Source organism: Zonotrichia albicollis, chromosome 25 (genome assembly GCF_047830755.1).
Source record: "Zonotrichia albicollis isolate bZonAlb1 chromosome 25, bZonAlb1.hap1, whole genome shotgun sequence".
Classification (NCBI taxonomy): Eukaryota; Metazoa; Chordata; class Aves; order Passeriformes; family Passerellidae; genus Zonotrichia; species Zonotrichia albicollis.
In genome coordinates, this window is record NC_133843.1 from 5,857,062 (window position 1) to 5,869,254 (window position 12,193).

A 12,193-nucleotide genomic window follows, 5' to 3' on the forward strand; every position below is an offset into this window, starting at 1 on the left:
TTGTCTGTGCCTCAGTGTCCCCCTGCCTGCAGCCTGCTGTGCTGTGCCAGGGGTTAACAGGCCCTGAGAAGGTGGGTGCAGTTTGGGGAGGGGGTTTTGGCTGCCTGGGCATGGACCCCCAATGTGGGGAGGAGCAGGAGGGGGTCTGGGGGTGTTTGGAGCACGGAGGGCTCTATAGGGGTTTATGGGGCATGCTGGGGCTCTAGGGGGGCACATGGGCGTCCAGGGGGTGCACAGAAGAAATATGGGGCATTTTGAGGATGGGGCTGAATGGGGGTAACTGGGGCTGCACTGGAGGAGAGGGGTTATGCTGGGGGTGTATGGAGATATTATGGCTGTATTGGGGTACACAGTGGGGGGCTCATGGGCACCCCCTGGGGTTGGGTGCCCTGAGGGTGTGCGGGGCTCTCGGGGGGTCCATGGGAAAACCTGGGAAGGGGCAATCCCAGAACATTTAGGGCACCCACGGGGCCATGGGGCACCCACGAAGCGCTTTGGGGAGCGTGGGGCGGTCGGGGGGTGAATGGGGCACCCTAAGCACACGTGCCCCCCTCTTCCTCCGCCCGGGGCTGTGGGGCAGGCAGGGGGGAGGAGGAAGAGAGGTGGAAGAGGAGGAGGAGGAGGGAGGAAGGGGCGGTGATGCCGGGCGGCTCTGCCTTCCCGCTGCCCCCGCCGCGCCCGCGGAGCGCACGGAGGGACCCGCAGCGGCTCCCCAGGTAGGGGACAGGCACGGGGACAGCGTCACCCCCCGAGAGGCTGCAGGGCCACTCCGGGCAGGCGACACCCGTCCCCCCGGCAGAGAACCTCGCCCGCAAGGCACGACCCCCCCAGGTAGGGCACAGGGCCACCCTCAGGTAGGGACCACCCCAGGTGTGGGATTGGGATCCTCCCCCCAGGAGGGGACAGGGGACACCCCAATAAGGGACACGGGACACCCCATGTGATGGGATAAGGATCTCAGTCATCCTGGGATGAGACAGGATGAGGACCAAGAGCCACCCCAAGGAGGGGACTGGGGACTCTCCCAGGGCGGGGATGGGAGGTCCCAGGCAGGGGGACACGGTGGGGCCACCGCTCCATACAGGACAGGCACTGCAGGGTAGGGCACAGGGAGCTGTGGGGCTGCACGGTGGGACACGGGGGATGCCCGGGGGGCCGCAAGGCCACCCCCAGGTGAGGGACAAGAGGACAGTGGGACCACTCGGGGTGGGACACCCAGCGTTGTGTACCCCCATCCCATCCGTTTTTCCTTGGGCGTCCTCGGAGCGCCCTCAGAGAGGTCCCTGGGGCAGGGGACAGAGCTGAGGTGCGGCTCCGGAGGGCTGTGTGCCATCCCAGTTTTGGGGGTTGTGGGGACACCCCTTAAGTGGCCCTGTTCCCTCAATCCCACCTGAGCTTCCCTCCCAGGAGATTTCAGGGAGACCAGGGGGGTTCCTTTCCAGTGTGACCTCGCCACCCCGAACCACGATGGAGCTGCATGGGCAGGGGGGGGACCCCCATTAATGCCCCCCTCGAGTCTCGGCCGCCCCGATGGGCCCGGGCCGGGGGGCTCTGGGGGGACGGGGCCGCCGGGATCCCGTCAGCCCCGGCACAAAGAGGAATGCGATGAGCACATGGTTCCCATTAACCCCGGAGAATATTTTTTTTTCTTTTTTAGGTTGTTTTTTTCTTTCTTTTTTTTTTTTTTTTTATGATTGTTCTTTTCTTTCCCCCCTCAGTTTTCCGCAGCTCTGCTGGGGAGGAGGAAAAGCGGCGGGTGAGGAGCTGGGCAAGGCCGGTAGCGCCGGCAGCCGGCGGGGAGGGAGGGAAAGAGGGAGCCCAGTGCTCCGGGTGCTTTTTCCTCTTTAATCCCTTCCCTGCTTGAGTCAGAGGCTGAAGTCACCGGCAGGAACATCGCGAAGCTTTTCACCCACCTCGGGGAGTCTGTCTGCCCCACAAAGAATGTGCTGATCCCCCGTGAGCGGGATTTTGGGGCAGCAGAGCCGCATGAGACCGGGAACTCATCGCACAGGTATTTTTCAAACTGCTGATTCACCTGAGGGATGAATTCTGCTTCACCAGCACAGCACCCTGACTAAAGCCTCAGGGTTCCACCCCGCAATCTGTTCCATTTGGGAAGGGGAAGCTTCGCCCCAGCTGCTTTTCCCCTGGGGAAGTTGGACAAACAGCCCTTTTCCTTCCTGAGCAGGGTTTCTCGGGGTCGGGTGCATCCTGCCTGTGCTGCCGGGTGCTGCTCACGGATGGGACAGTGTCAGGGACGTGGTAATTCCCAGCACCACACCTCAGTTTTCCCACCTGGATAAATAAAAGGGGGGATGTGCAGGGCTGGAAGTGATTGGCAGGGAATTGGGGGTAAGGAGAGAGGGAGTGGGGATATAGAAAGATTTCAAAAAAGGGGTTGCAAAAGCAAAATCCTATAGCAGCTCTGTTTTTTAAAAGGAAAGGTGGGTACTTCCTTCTGCCCATGGGGAGTTTAGTCCCAGGTGGGTGGGAGCAATAAGAGGAAATACAGGGGATGCAAATACTGATGAAAAGGTGGGATTTGGCCACAGAGGTGTGAAAATGGACGCTATCAGCTGCTGCCTCACCAGGACTCTGTACCCTGTGTCCTCCCAGGCATGAGACCATTTATTGCTGTGACGTGGGAGGGGACACTCGTTCCTTCTCCCTTTCCGGGAGGAGGGAGCGAGTTGATGCCGAAGGGCAGCAGGGCTGCAGGAGCTGCCAGTGTGCCTGCGAGTTTTACTCTCTTTCTTTCTTATTTTCCCTAGAATCAACCCCCGATCCGGCCCTTCCATGGCTTCAGCGATGTCGCCAGGGAAAGCAGAGAAAAGAATCGCTTCATCCATCTTCATCACCCTCGTGCCACCACGGAGGGACGTGGCCACCAAGGAGAAAACCCAGCGGGAGCCGCAGGCAGGCGGTGCCGAGGTCCCCGGCACCCACCGGCCCCAGATCCTGCTGTCACCCCCCCAGTTACCCAACGGAGGTGAGGGGCGTCCATGGGGGCTGGAGCGCTGGGGAGGGATGGTGATGGGGCTGAGGAGGCTGTGGAGATGCTTTGCTGAAGGTTGTGCGTGCAGAAGGGGATGTGGGGGTATTTTATGGGGGGCTCTTCCCCAAATCCTTGCACACATCCCAGCATGGATCCGGCTCCTGGGGACGGGCTCTGTTTGCTCTCCACTGCCGGGTGCTTATCGGTGCTGTTTGTCCCTCCTGCTTCGATGGCGTTTGCTTTTGGGGCAGGTCAGCGAGCGCTGCTGCAAAGCTGTTGGGGTGTTGTTGTGACAGGGCATTATTCTGATAGGGTGTTACTGGACATTATTGATCCCCTAAACCCCCACATCTGTCTTTGCTGCAGAAACCCACACGGTGGCCCCTGTACCTGCATCCCCACCAGTCCTGCCCCTCTCTGAGGTGCCCCAGCCCTTGTCCATGGAGCCGCTGGGTCTGGCACTGCAGCAGCTGGAGCTTGCAGCACCTGCCACCCTCCAGGTGAGGAGAACAGAGTGCAGTCCCCCCAGTGCCTCAGTTTCCCCACCTGCAGGGTATAACTAACATGGCTTTGCCCTTCCCCGCTTGCCAGGCCCCTTCCACCTTCCCTGCTGAATTGAAGCCACCCACATTTTCCCAGGAGCAAGCAGGCAAGCAGCAGTGGCAGGATGTGAATGGGGACCCGGAGAGGGACAGCTCCAGAGGTAAGGGAGACCCAGCTGTGCGTGGGCTCATCCCCACTGAGGGAAACTGAGGCACACAGCTCCCAGCCGCTCTCCCTGCTTCTTGCAGACATCTGTGCCTTCTGCCACAAGGCGCTGGGGCCGCGGGAGCCGACGGTGGAGGCGATGAGGAAGCAGTACCACCCTGACTGCTTCACCTGCCGCACGTGCCGCCGGCTCCTGGCTGGGCAGCGCTACTTCCAGAGAGACGGGTGCCCCACGTGTGACACCTGCTTCCAGGTACCATCCTCCTTCGGGGAAACCGGCACCCTCGGAACATCCCTCGGGGCGTGGGCTGCTGTCTCACAGAATGCGTTCCCTAAATTCCAGGCCACGCTGGAGAAATGTGCCAAGTGCCAGGGGCTGATCACGGAGCACATTGTCCGTGCCCTGGGCAAGGGTTACCACCCCAGCTGCTTCTCCTGCGCTGCCTGTGGCCGGGCCATCGGCACTGAGAGCTTCGCCTTGGACGAGCAGGGTGATGTGTACTGCGTGCCTGACTACTACAGGTTGGCCATGGGGGAGGGTGTCCCACACTGGGAGCTGGGTTTGGCTCGTCCCCGTCGCCCCACAGGGCTCACTCCACCCTGTTGGCTCCCGTCAGGAAATACGCTGTGGTGTGCAGCGCCTGCCAGCGCCCCATTGTCCCCCACGAGGACGAGGACACCTACAAGATCGAGTGCTTGGGACGCAGCTTCCATGAGAGCTGCTACCGCTGTGAGGTACGGCCCCGGGGAATGGGGGGCCCCCAGAGCCCAGGGGTGGAACTGAACCTTAGCTGAGCGTGGACGCTGGGATGGCAGCACCCACAGCTGGTTTTTAGCCCCCCATTTATCTTACAGGTAAATGGGAAGGGGGAAATTAAGTAAATTGGGTGGCGTTTGGAGAACTTCTTCAGCTTTGCATGCTTTTGATGTAGTTTGTCGCTTTTTCAGAGTGCTGGTGGGTTTTGTGGAGAAAATAGGATGTAACAGACACAGGGACCCCTAAAAGGTGGCTTCCTTTTCCCCTCTTGCCCCCAGAGCTGCAGGATGCCCCTGTCACCGGAGCTGACAGAGAATGGGTGCTACCCCCTGGATGACCACCTCCTCTGCAAGTCCTGCCACATCCACTGGCGCAACGAGTCGTCCTGCTGAGACCCTGCAGCTCACCATCCCCTTCCAGTGCCAGGCACCAAAACGGGGGGTGCCCACAGTGGGATGCACCCCATGGCTGACTCTGGGTGCCTGCTGCACCCCCAAATTACTGAATTACTGCAGAACTGGGTTTTCATCACCAAAATGTCCCCAGGTCCCTGACCCGGTGGGTTGGCAGGATGGAGAATTGTGGATATGCCCCGACACAGCTCTGCGCTCATGATAAATCTAAAATGCCCTGACAGAGCAGCAATGAGGAATGGAGGGTTTGTTCTTTATTTCTTTTTTTTTTTAATCCTTTTTCCAAAGGCCAGTTTGGTTTTCTTGGGTGGTGTTTCTTTCTTCTGAAGCTTCCTTGGGGTTTCACTGAAATATTTCTCTCTGTGGAGAGCGGGCACTGATTTAGTTACTTGCAGTTAAATAAAACCCCAAGTTTAAAAACTCTCATTCTTTTCATCCACCCTGCATTCCAAACCTATCAAATCCAAGTTTAAAAATAAGGGAAAAAAAGCCGTTTTGGATTTTCTAGGCGTGGTGAGAGTTGGTCCATAACTAAGGTCCACAAAAGTTGATTTTAGGGTGTAGCAATGTGGCAGATGCTGCTGTCACCGAGGGGAGAGCCGAGTGTTGTTTTTTGGGGTGGATATGACATCTGGCAGTGTTTCGTGGTGTTGATAAAAGGGGTTTTGGTGTGGTTGGGGTTTTTTTTGCTGACTATCTATCCCGGAGCCGGCAGAGGGCAGCCGGAGCACAGATTCCTCCACCAGGCAGAAACTCCAGCTAAAAGCATCCCGCAGGGCTGGAACGCTGGGAAAGACGGACAGCCCCCTTTCTGAGTATTATACAAGATTATATCGCTCTGCCAGTGGAAGCTTTTTGATCTCCTCTCAGTCCAGGCCCCAAACCAGCAGAAATTAGACCATTTCTCTGCGTGCCCAACATCTGCACAACCGATGTTGCCGGTGCTTAGTGGTTTTGTTTGCGAGGGCGTTGCAAACCAGGCGGAGAAACTTTTAAACTTTCTTTTTAACCGAAAGCCACAAATCAAGAGCAGAAAATAGCAAGAGCGTGTGAGATGATGTTTAATGCTTTCCTGATGGAAAATGGGAGCTGTAAACAGAGAAAGCAACCACCAGACCAGCAGCTCCTGGATTGCATACAACATCTCGGGCGCGTGCTGTGTTTATGAGTGAAGGGGTTAATGATGGTTAATTAATCACATCAATAACTATTTCCTGATGACTCTTCCCTGTCTACAAAGCTGATTACTCAGTGTTTGCTAATGAGCATCTCCAGGCCATCAATCAGGTCACAACTTGCTTTAAAGGTATTTATAAATAAGTTGTGCTTTGGTCCTGGTCACGTAAGTTGGTGGCTTTGGGTCTGGTTGGGTGGGAACTCCTTGTCCCATGCCAAGGAATTCCTGTGCTCCAAGTCAGCTCTCACTTTCCAAAGCTTTTTGCGCTGTGAGGAAAATCTGGCATCAAAATGATGCTAAAAAGTAAAAGGATGTGGCAGTGGCCAAAGGGAGCAGGAAAAAGAAGGCCCGGAGGGCAAAGAGCTGCTTGCTTTTTGTAATACAGATATTTTTCCACTCAAGGTTTTTGAGGAGGATGGAAGTACAATGCTGAGTGGTGTTTTGGATGTGTTATTCCAAGTTGCACTACCCTTCCACTGAGGAATGGTGGGAAGGAGTTGGGTATTTCCCCCTTGGAGCCTTCCAGGATGGGCTGTTGGCACTGGGACTGCAGAATTTTTGGCTGGAGACAGGCAGGGAAATGCTTTTATTTACAGGCAGCCTTGGAGAAGGTCCTGGAAAGCAAGGAGAAAGGAAAGGCACTTCTGGAGTGTTTGGCAGCATAGTGAAGGGATGTGGTGTGGTCAGATTTGACATGGTATTTCAGGAGTGGAGGGTGACAAGGGACAGCGATACATGGACACAGGTAAGAGGACAAAAAGGCTGATTTAAGGCATCTTCTTCCCAGATAAAGGGAGAAGCACTACGAGCTGAGGCGTGGGGAACATTGTGCCTGAACAGCACAGCCCTGTGTTTTCCCTTGGGAGGAGCTCGAGGAATTCTGAGCCGCATGCAGGAGATCCTGCAGGAGCTGGATCCCGTCCCGCGGCCGAGCAAACCCAGACTGGCAGCAGGGGCTCAGCCTGTCCTTGGGCTCCTCACCCCGTCACAATCATTTCTGCAAGCACCCAGGTCTGCAGAAATAAACCAACCACACATCCTGCCTTGGAAAATAACATTTTGGGGGACCGGGCCCACCTTGGACCACCCGGGTGTAAACCCCACTCCAAGTGCCCCCTCCTCTTGTCCCTGTGGCAGTGGCAAAGGGCAGAGAGGATGGCAGCGCTCCGGATGGCTCCAGCCCTTCCCTTGGCTGCTGCAATCAGCTCTTGCAATCCCTCTTGGCAGGCTGGGGAGAGCGGGAAGGACCTGGCTGCCTTCCAAGGAGCAGCAAATGCAAATATTTCCTCACTTCAGGCTGGGTGCGGCCCGCGGATAAAATTTCCTTGGGCTTTCCCAGCGAAGGCATCTGATCTCTCGCTCTGCTGCGAGGCCAACTTGCTCCCAGGAATACAACCGTGTGTCCCATAAAAAAACCCTAAAGGTTATCTTTTTACAACTCAAAGGACTGCCTGGTTTTTAAAAAGAGGTTTTAAATTGAAGGAGGAGCTGCCAGGCACAGCTTGTAGTGGTTTTGAATCAGTGGTTAAAGTGTTGCTTCGTGGAAAAAAAAAAAAAAACAACCTTTTTGCAGGTTTCTTTGGAAAATGGAAGATTTGTAGTGTGGTGCAAGGATAGTGGGATGATAAAAGGGCTGGAAAAGGTGCTGGGAGCAAGGCTGGGTGCTGCAGGTTTTTTCTCCAATAAGATAGAAAGAGCTGTAGGACAACTGAGGTGTTTTTTCCTTTGGATCCCAGGTTACTGGCAGTGCCATCCCAGCCAGCTCCCTGCAGCGTTGTTCTTCCCCTCAGAGCATTCAGACCTATTTTCTACGCATTCCTTTGACACAGCCTAAAAAAAAATTTATTTCTTAAATGACAAGTGGTTGGATCCTGCTGATTCTGGGAGAGGTGAACACCAGCTGGGATTATACAAGGAACAGCCCAAGCGTGGATTTCTCCTGATGCAGCACAGGTGAGATATGTATTAAAAAAAAAAAAAAAAAAAAAGAAAGAAAAAAAAGCTGTATGCTAATATTCTAATTTATCCTCGGTTTTCCTGGCAAAACTGAACCACCCACTGCCACAACGTAGTTTTAAAACACATTGATTTTGATAGCATGAGGGGAAAGGGATGAGGCGAGTGCGCAAGCGCGTTACCAGGCTCCCAGTGCTATACTGGCTTCTTTATGAAATAAAGGATAAAAAGCCCAACCCACCCTATTTCTGTGAACAGACACACAGCACACACCTGCGAGCAGGGTTTTGCTATTTCATATCCCAGATTTCCTTCATCGTATCAGTGATTACAGCATCCTGCAGCCCTATTTCCTGAAAATTACCAATTTTCACCCAGATTTGGCTTTGAGTGGTTAAAGTTATATCTTTATTTTGATGAAATGTCCAGTAAAGTAGTGTGAGCGAGGTGTTTTACTGAAATAAAAACGTGGATATTTTTCGAAGAGGTTATCCCCTTTGTCAAGGAGGATTATTGATGTCAGGAATTTATCACTGGGGGAAAAAAGTGGAGAAGGAAGGGGAATAAATATGTATATAATAATATATACCTTAATTCTCCGTGCTGCTAAACTTTCCCTCACAGCCAGGCTGGGGAATATGCTTTAATCTCATTTATTGGATTGCTTCATCTGAGTATGTTGCTTTTTATTTTACTGTTTGTTTGTTTTTTTGCTGAGGCGATGGGGCTCTAGGCGGGGAGTTAAGCACGAAGGGTTTCGTGAGGAAAAAGAGAAACTCCTGAAGAAAAAAAAAGATAAAACGAAGAGGAAAAGGAAGGTTTTGGGTGACAAAAGGCGGCGCCGGCCGGGGCTGCCCCTCATGGCCCCTCAGGCGCTGCCCCCCCCGCGCTCGCTTCACAAAATGGCCGCCCGGCGGGGCCGCGGGAGCGGCTCTGAGGCGACAAAATGGCGGCGGGCGGAAAGTGGGGGGAAGGACGGGCGAGGAGCGGTGTGGGTACAGCGGAGGGCTCTGATGCTGTGGGAATCCCCTCCGGGCGGGCGGCGAAAGCGCTGCGGGTGAAACCTGACCTTCTTCTTATCCCCCCCTCCCTCCTGCCCTTTTCTCCTGGCCGCCTTTGCGAAAAGATGTGAAAATGGCCAGAAATGCGCGTTTTTATTCGGCCATGGCGGAGCCGCCGGTTTTTTCCCTCACCTCAGCTCGCCCCCGCTCCCCCAATTATACCCCTAAAATGTTATTTCTTTTTCCCTCACAGCTGAGCGGTTTTGGCCCTGTATTGCGCTTTCCACATGCCCCCCCCCTCCACCCCTCCCTTCATCATCACCACACACACACCCCCAAGCTGGGTAGTTTTATGCCTAATTCTTCGCTTTTCCACCGCTTTTCTCCTTCGCAGGGGTTGAAGCCGCCATCTCCCGGTCTCCTCACGGCATGGAAAATCCCCAAAAGTGCTTAAGGAAAAAAAAAAAAAAAACCACCACCAAAAAAAAAGTCCCAAACGCAGGAGGATTGATTTATCATCGCAGCCGGAGTGGAATGGGAAGAAGCCATCGCTGCTTGCCTGCTCCCCACGACAGCTCGCCCGCCATTCGCTTAATTAAAATCATATATTGGTGTGATGAGACGTGGTAATACCATTAAAAAAACCCAAATCCCGTAACATCCACACGCTGGTTGTTGGAGGCTGTAGCCCAGGTACCATGCCTTTTTTTTGTTGTTGTTTTGGTTTGGGATTTTTTTGTTGTTTTAAATATTCTTTTAATGTTGCCTTACCCTTTTTTCCTGCATCAGAGTGTTGTTACAGGCTATAACATTGCCTCTTAATTCTTAAAAGCTACGAACCTAAAAATACTGCTTTTTCCCATAGAATTGCAGATTTAGGCCCATACAGATGCTCTTTTATTTCTACAGATACAGAAATACTTGTATATATTTATTAAATATAAATATATAAATAGTGCTATATATTTCATATTTTTATATACATATGACCCTTTCCCAGGGACTACTTAAAATATAAAATAAGCCCACACACCTAAAAAATATAATTTAATTATATATAATCACTATAACTTTGGCCCAATATATCTTTGATTTTATATATATATATGTATTACCTTTGTTTTCCTCCTTTCGTTTCCTACTACAATGTGTCCTAAAAGCAGGAGAAAAAATGCCATCAAAAATAAAAATAAAAGAAGAAAAAATAACAAAAACCAACCCATCTCTTTTTTTACAGTCCATGCTGGAAATTTATGCCTGAAATGTTTTATTTGTTCCACAGAGATGTAGATTTTCCTTGGGAGATTTGGGAAGGATTATTTTTTAATGGAAAAAAGGAAAAAAATTACACCCAGGAAAAAAAAAACCAAAAAAACCAAAACAAAGAATGAAAAAGAAACAAAAAGGAAAAAAGCACAACAGAACCAAACCGCAGTAAGTGAAGCTGCAAATGCAACCCAATAGTCCGGATCAGACAATTCATTGCACAAAAAAAGGATAAATGGAACTGCAATGGCCGGCTTTGCTGTAGATCCAGGAGGAGGGATCAGCTCCTTTATCCCACCATCTCGCGCTACAACCACCACCATTTTTTTTCCTCTCTCTCTTTTTTTAAATACGCTTTGTTGGGGCGTTTTGTTTCGAGCCGAGGCGGCCGCACCACCCCCTGAGCCGGGGCTGCCGGAGCCGCTCGGGGGCTTCACTTTTACAGAGATCTCTCATTTTTCCCCGGCCTTGTGCAATCCTCTCCCTTTTATTACACGGGTTTGGTGTTTTTTTTCCTCTCCGCTCTGCGGGTGTAAAGGTTCCTCTCCTCTCTCCAGCTTGGCTGCTTGTTCCAGAAGGTTCCACGGGGGCGGGGAGCCCCCACTGCGGCGCCTTTGCCGCAGCGCCGGGCAGGAGGAGGAGGATGCGGAGGATGCGCCACCTCTCCCTGGCTGGGAGCCTCATTCCAAGCCGCTCCCCCTTGCTCCGTTCCCCAGCCTTGAAAACAGAGCGCTGGGAGGTGTTTGCAACTTGGAGGGGTTTGGGGGATTTTTTTTTTGGTGGGTGTTTTTTTTTCTTTTTTTTCTCCTCTAAATAAATGGAAAGCGGAGCTGTCGCTGATGGAGATGGATGAGGCAGGGCTGGCAGCGCCGCAGCTCTGCTCCGGCGTGGCCATGGCACCGATGGCATAAGTGACCTTTCCCAGGCGGTGGGAGAGGGGATTCCCCCTCCGCCCCAGCATGCTCCTGCTCGGAATTCATTTTAAATAGCAGGAGTATTATTTTTCATTTTCCTTTCCCCCTCCCATTTCTCCTTCACTGTTTTGTTTTTGTTGTTTGATATTGTTTTTGTTTTGTTTTTTTTTTTTTTTTTCCGAAGCTTCCTCATGATCTTTTATTTTTTTTCCTGTGTGTGTTTTGAATTGCATTTTAAAATTGCCCAGCTGGAGACACGGCTTGATTAGAGCTGGAACAATAGCTCCCTTTTATTAATAACGGGAAGGATTTACAATCGTACAGCACCTTCCTTGGAAAGCTTTCCAAACCATTTGCAAACACTCACAAATTTCAGATTGCGCAGCCCTTGGCTGTGAGGTGGGTAAGTATTTAATGGTGCCACCACCCAAAATCACCTCGGTGGCAAACCTCAATTTCTGAGTGCTTAAAAAGATGACAGATTTGGTTTGGGGGTGGTGGGTGGGTGGTGTGGGGTGTGGGGCTGGCTGAAGGCTGTAACCTAAATCCGTACATGCAGAGTATTTGCTGCGTCCTGGGAACTGGGCTGTTCTCCCTGCAGCCACGCAGAGCTGTGGATTTGCTGCATGACAGTAAACATCTGCTGATGGATTTTTTTTTTTTTTTTTTTTTTTTTAAATCCATTCCCTTTCTGCAGTCCCTAAGTGACCTCCTGCAGCGGTTCCAGCACGGCCTTGCACTGGAGCACTGATGTGTGCATTCCCTGCGGGCCACAGTGACCTTGCTGGGGGGACTGGGCCCCCCGAGCGATTTGGGTGCTCTGCTTTGATCCCAAATCCCTGCACCCTTTTTTTTACAGCACCCAGGGGGATGCTGCAGTTGTGGGTTAAAGCTGTTTCATGCCTTTTTTCCTCTGTTTTGTTTGCTTGTTTTTCTAAGGGAAGCAATGTATTGTTTATGAAATCCTTCTCCACGGCAGATCCTTGCAAACACCACGGGGATCCAG

The 12,193-nt window shown here is 52.4% G+C and overlaps 1 protein-coding gene across 2 annotated transcripts; it reads left to right on the forward strand.

Moving 5' to 3' along the window:
* The first annotated feature begins 201 nt into the window (after positions 1 to 201).
* On the forward strand, positions 202 to 7,583 carry FBLIM1 (filamin binding LIM protein 1). Of its 2 annotated transcripts, none has more exons than XM_074558354.1 (9): positions 202 to 831; positions 1,719 to 2,011; positions 2,772 to 2,989; positions 3,362 to 3,495; positions 3,635 to 3,698; positions 3,787 to 3,956; positions 4,047 to 4,225; positions 4,321 to 4,438; positions 4,739 to 7,583. In XM_074558354.1, the coding sequence occupies exons 3-9, from the start codon at positions 2,797 to 2,799 to the stop codon at positions 4,850 to 4,852; spliced, it is 972 nt and encodes a 323-aa protein (XP_074414455.1). In that variant the 5' UTR covers positions 202 to 831; positions 1,719 to 2,011; positions 2,772 to 2,796; the 3' UTR covers positions 4,853 to 7,583. The 2 variants fall into 2 exon arrangements, with proteins under 2 accessions (XP_074414455.1, XP_074414454.1); XM_074558353.1 differs by having other exon boundaries at positions 208 to 831; positions 3,587 to 3,698.
* The last annotated feature ends 4,610 nt before the right edge of the window (positions 7,584 to 12,193 follow it).

What these genes read in the sequence shown, in the direction of transcription:
- FBLIM1 (XM_074558353.1), top strand. Translation starts at nt 2,797, where the DNA reads ATGGCTTCAGCGATGTCGCCAGGGAAAGCAGAGAAAAGAATCGCTTCA. An exon ending in CAGCACCTGCCACCCTCCAG is followed by an intron (nt 3,496 to 3,586) that starts GTGAGGAGAACA and finishes CCCGCTTGCCAG; the next exon opens with GCCCCTTCCACCTTCCCTGC. An exon ending in TGCGTGCCTGACTACTACAG is followed by an intron (nt 4,226 to 4,320) that starts GTTGGCCATGGG and finishes GGCTCCCGTCAG; the next exon opens with GAAATACGCTGTGGTGTGCA.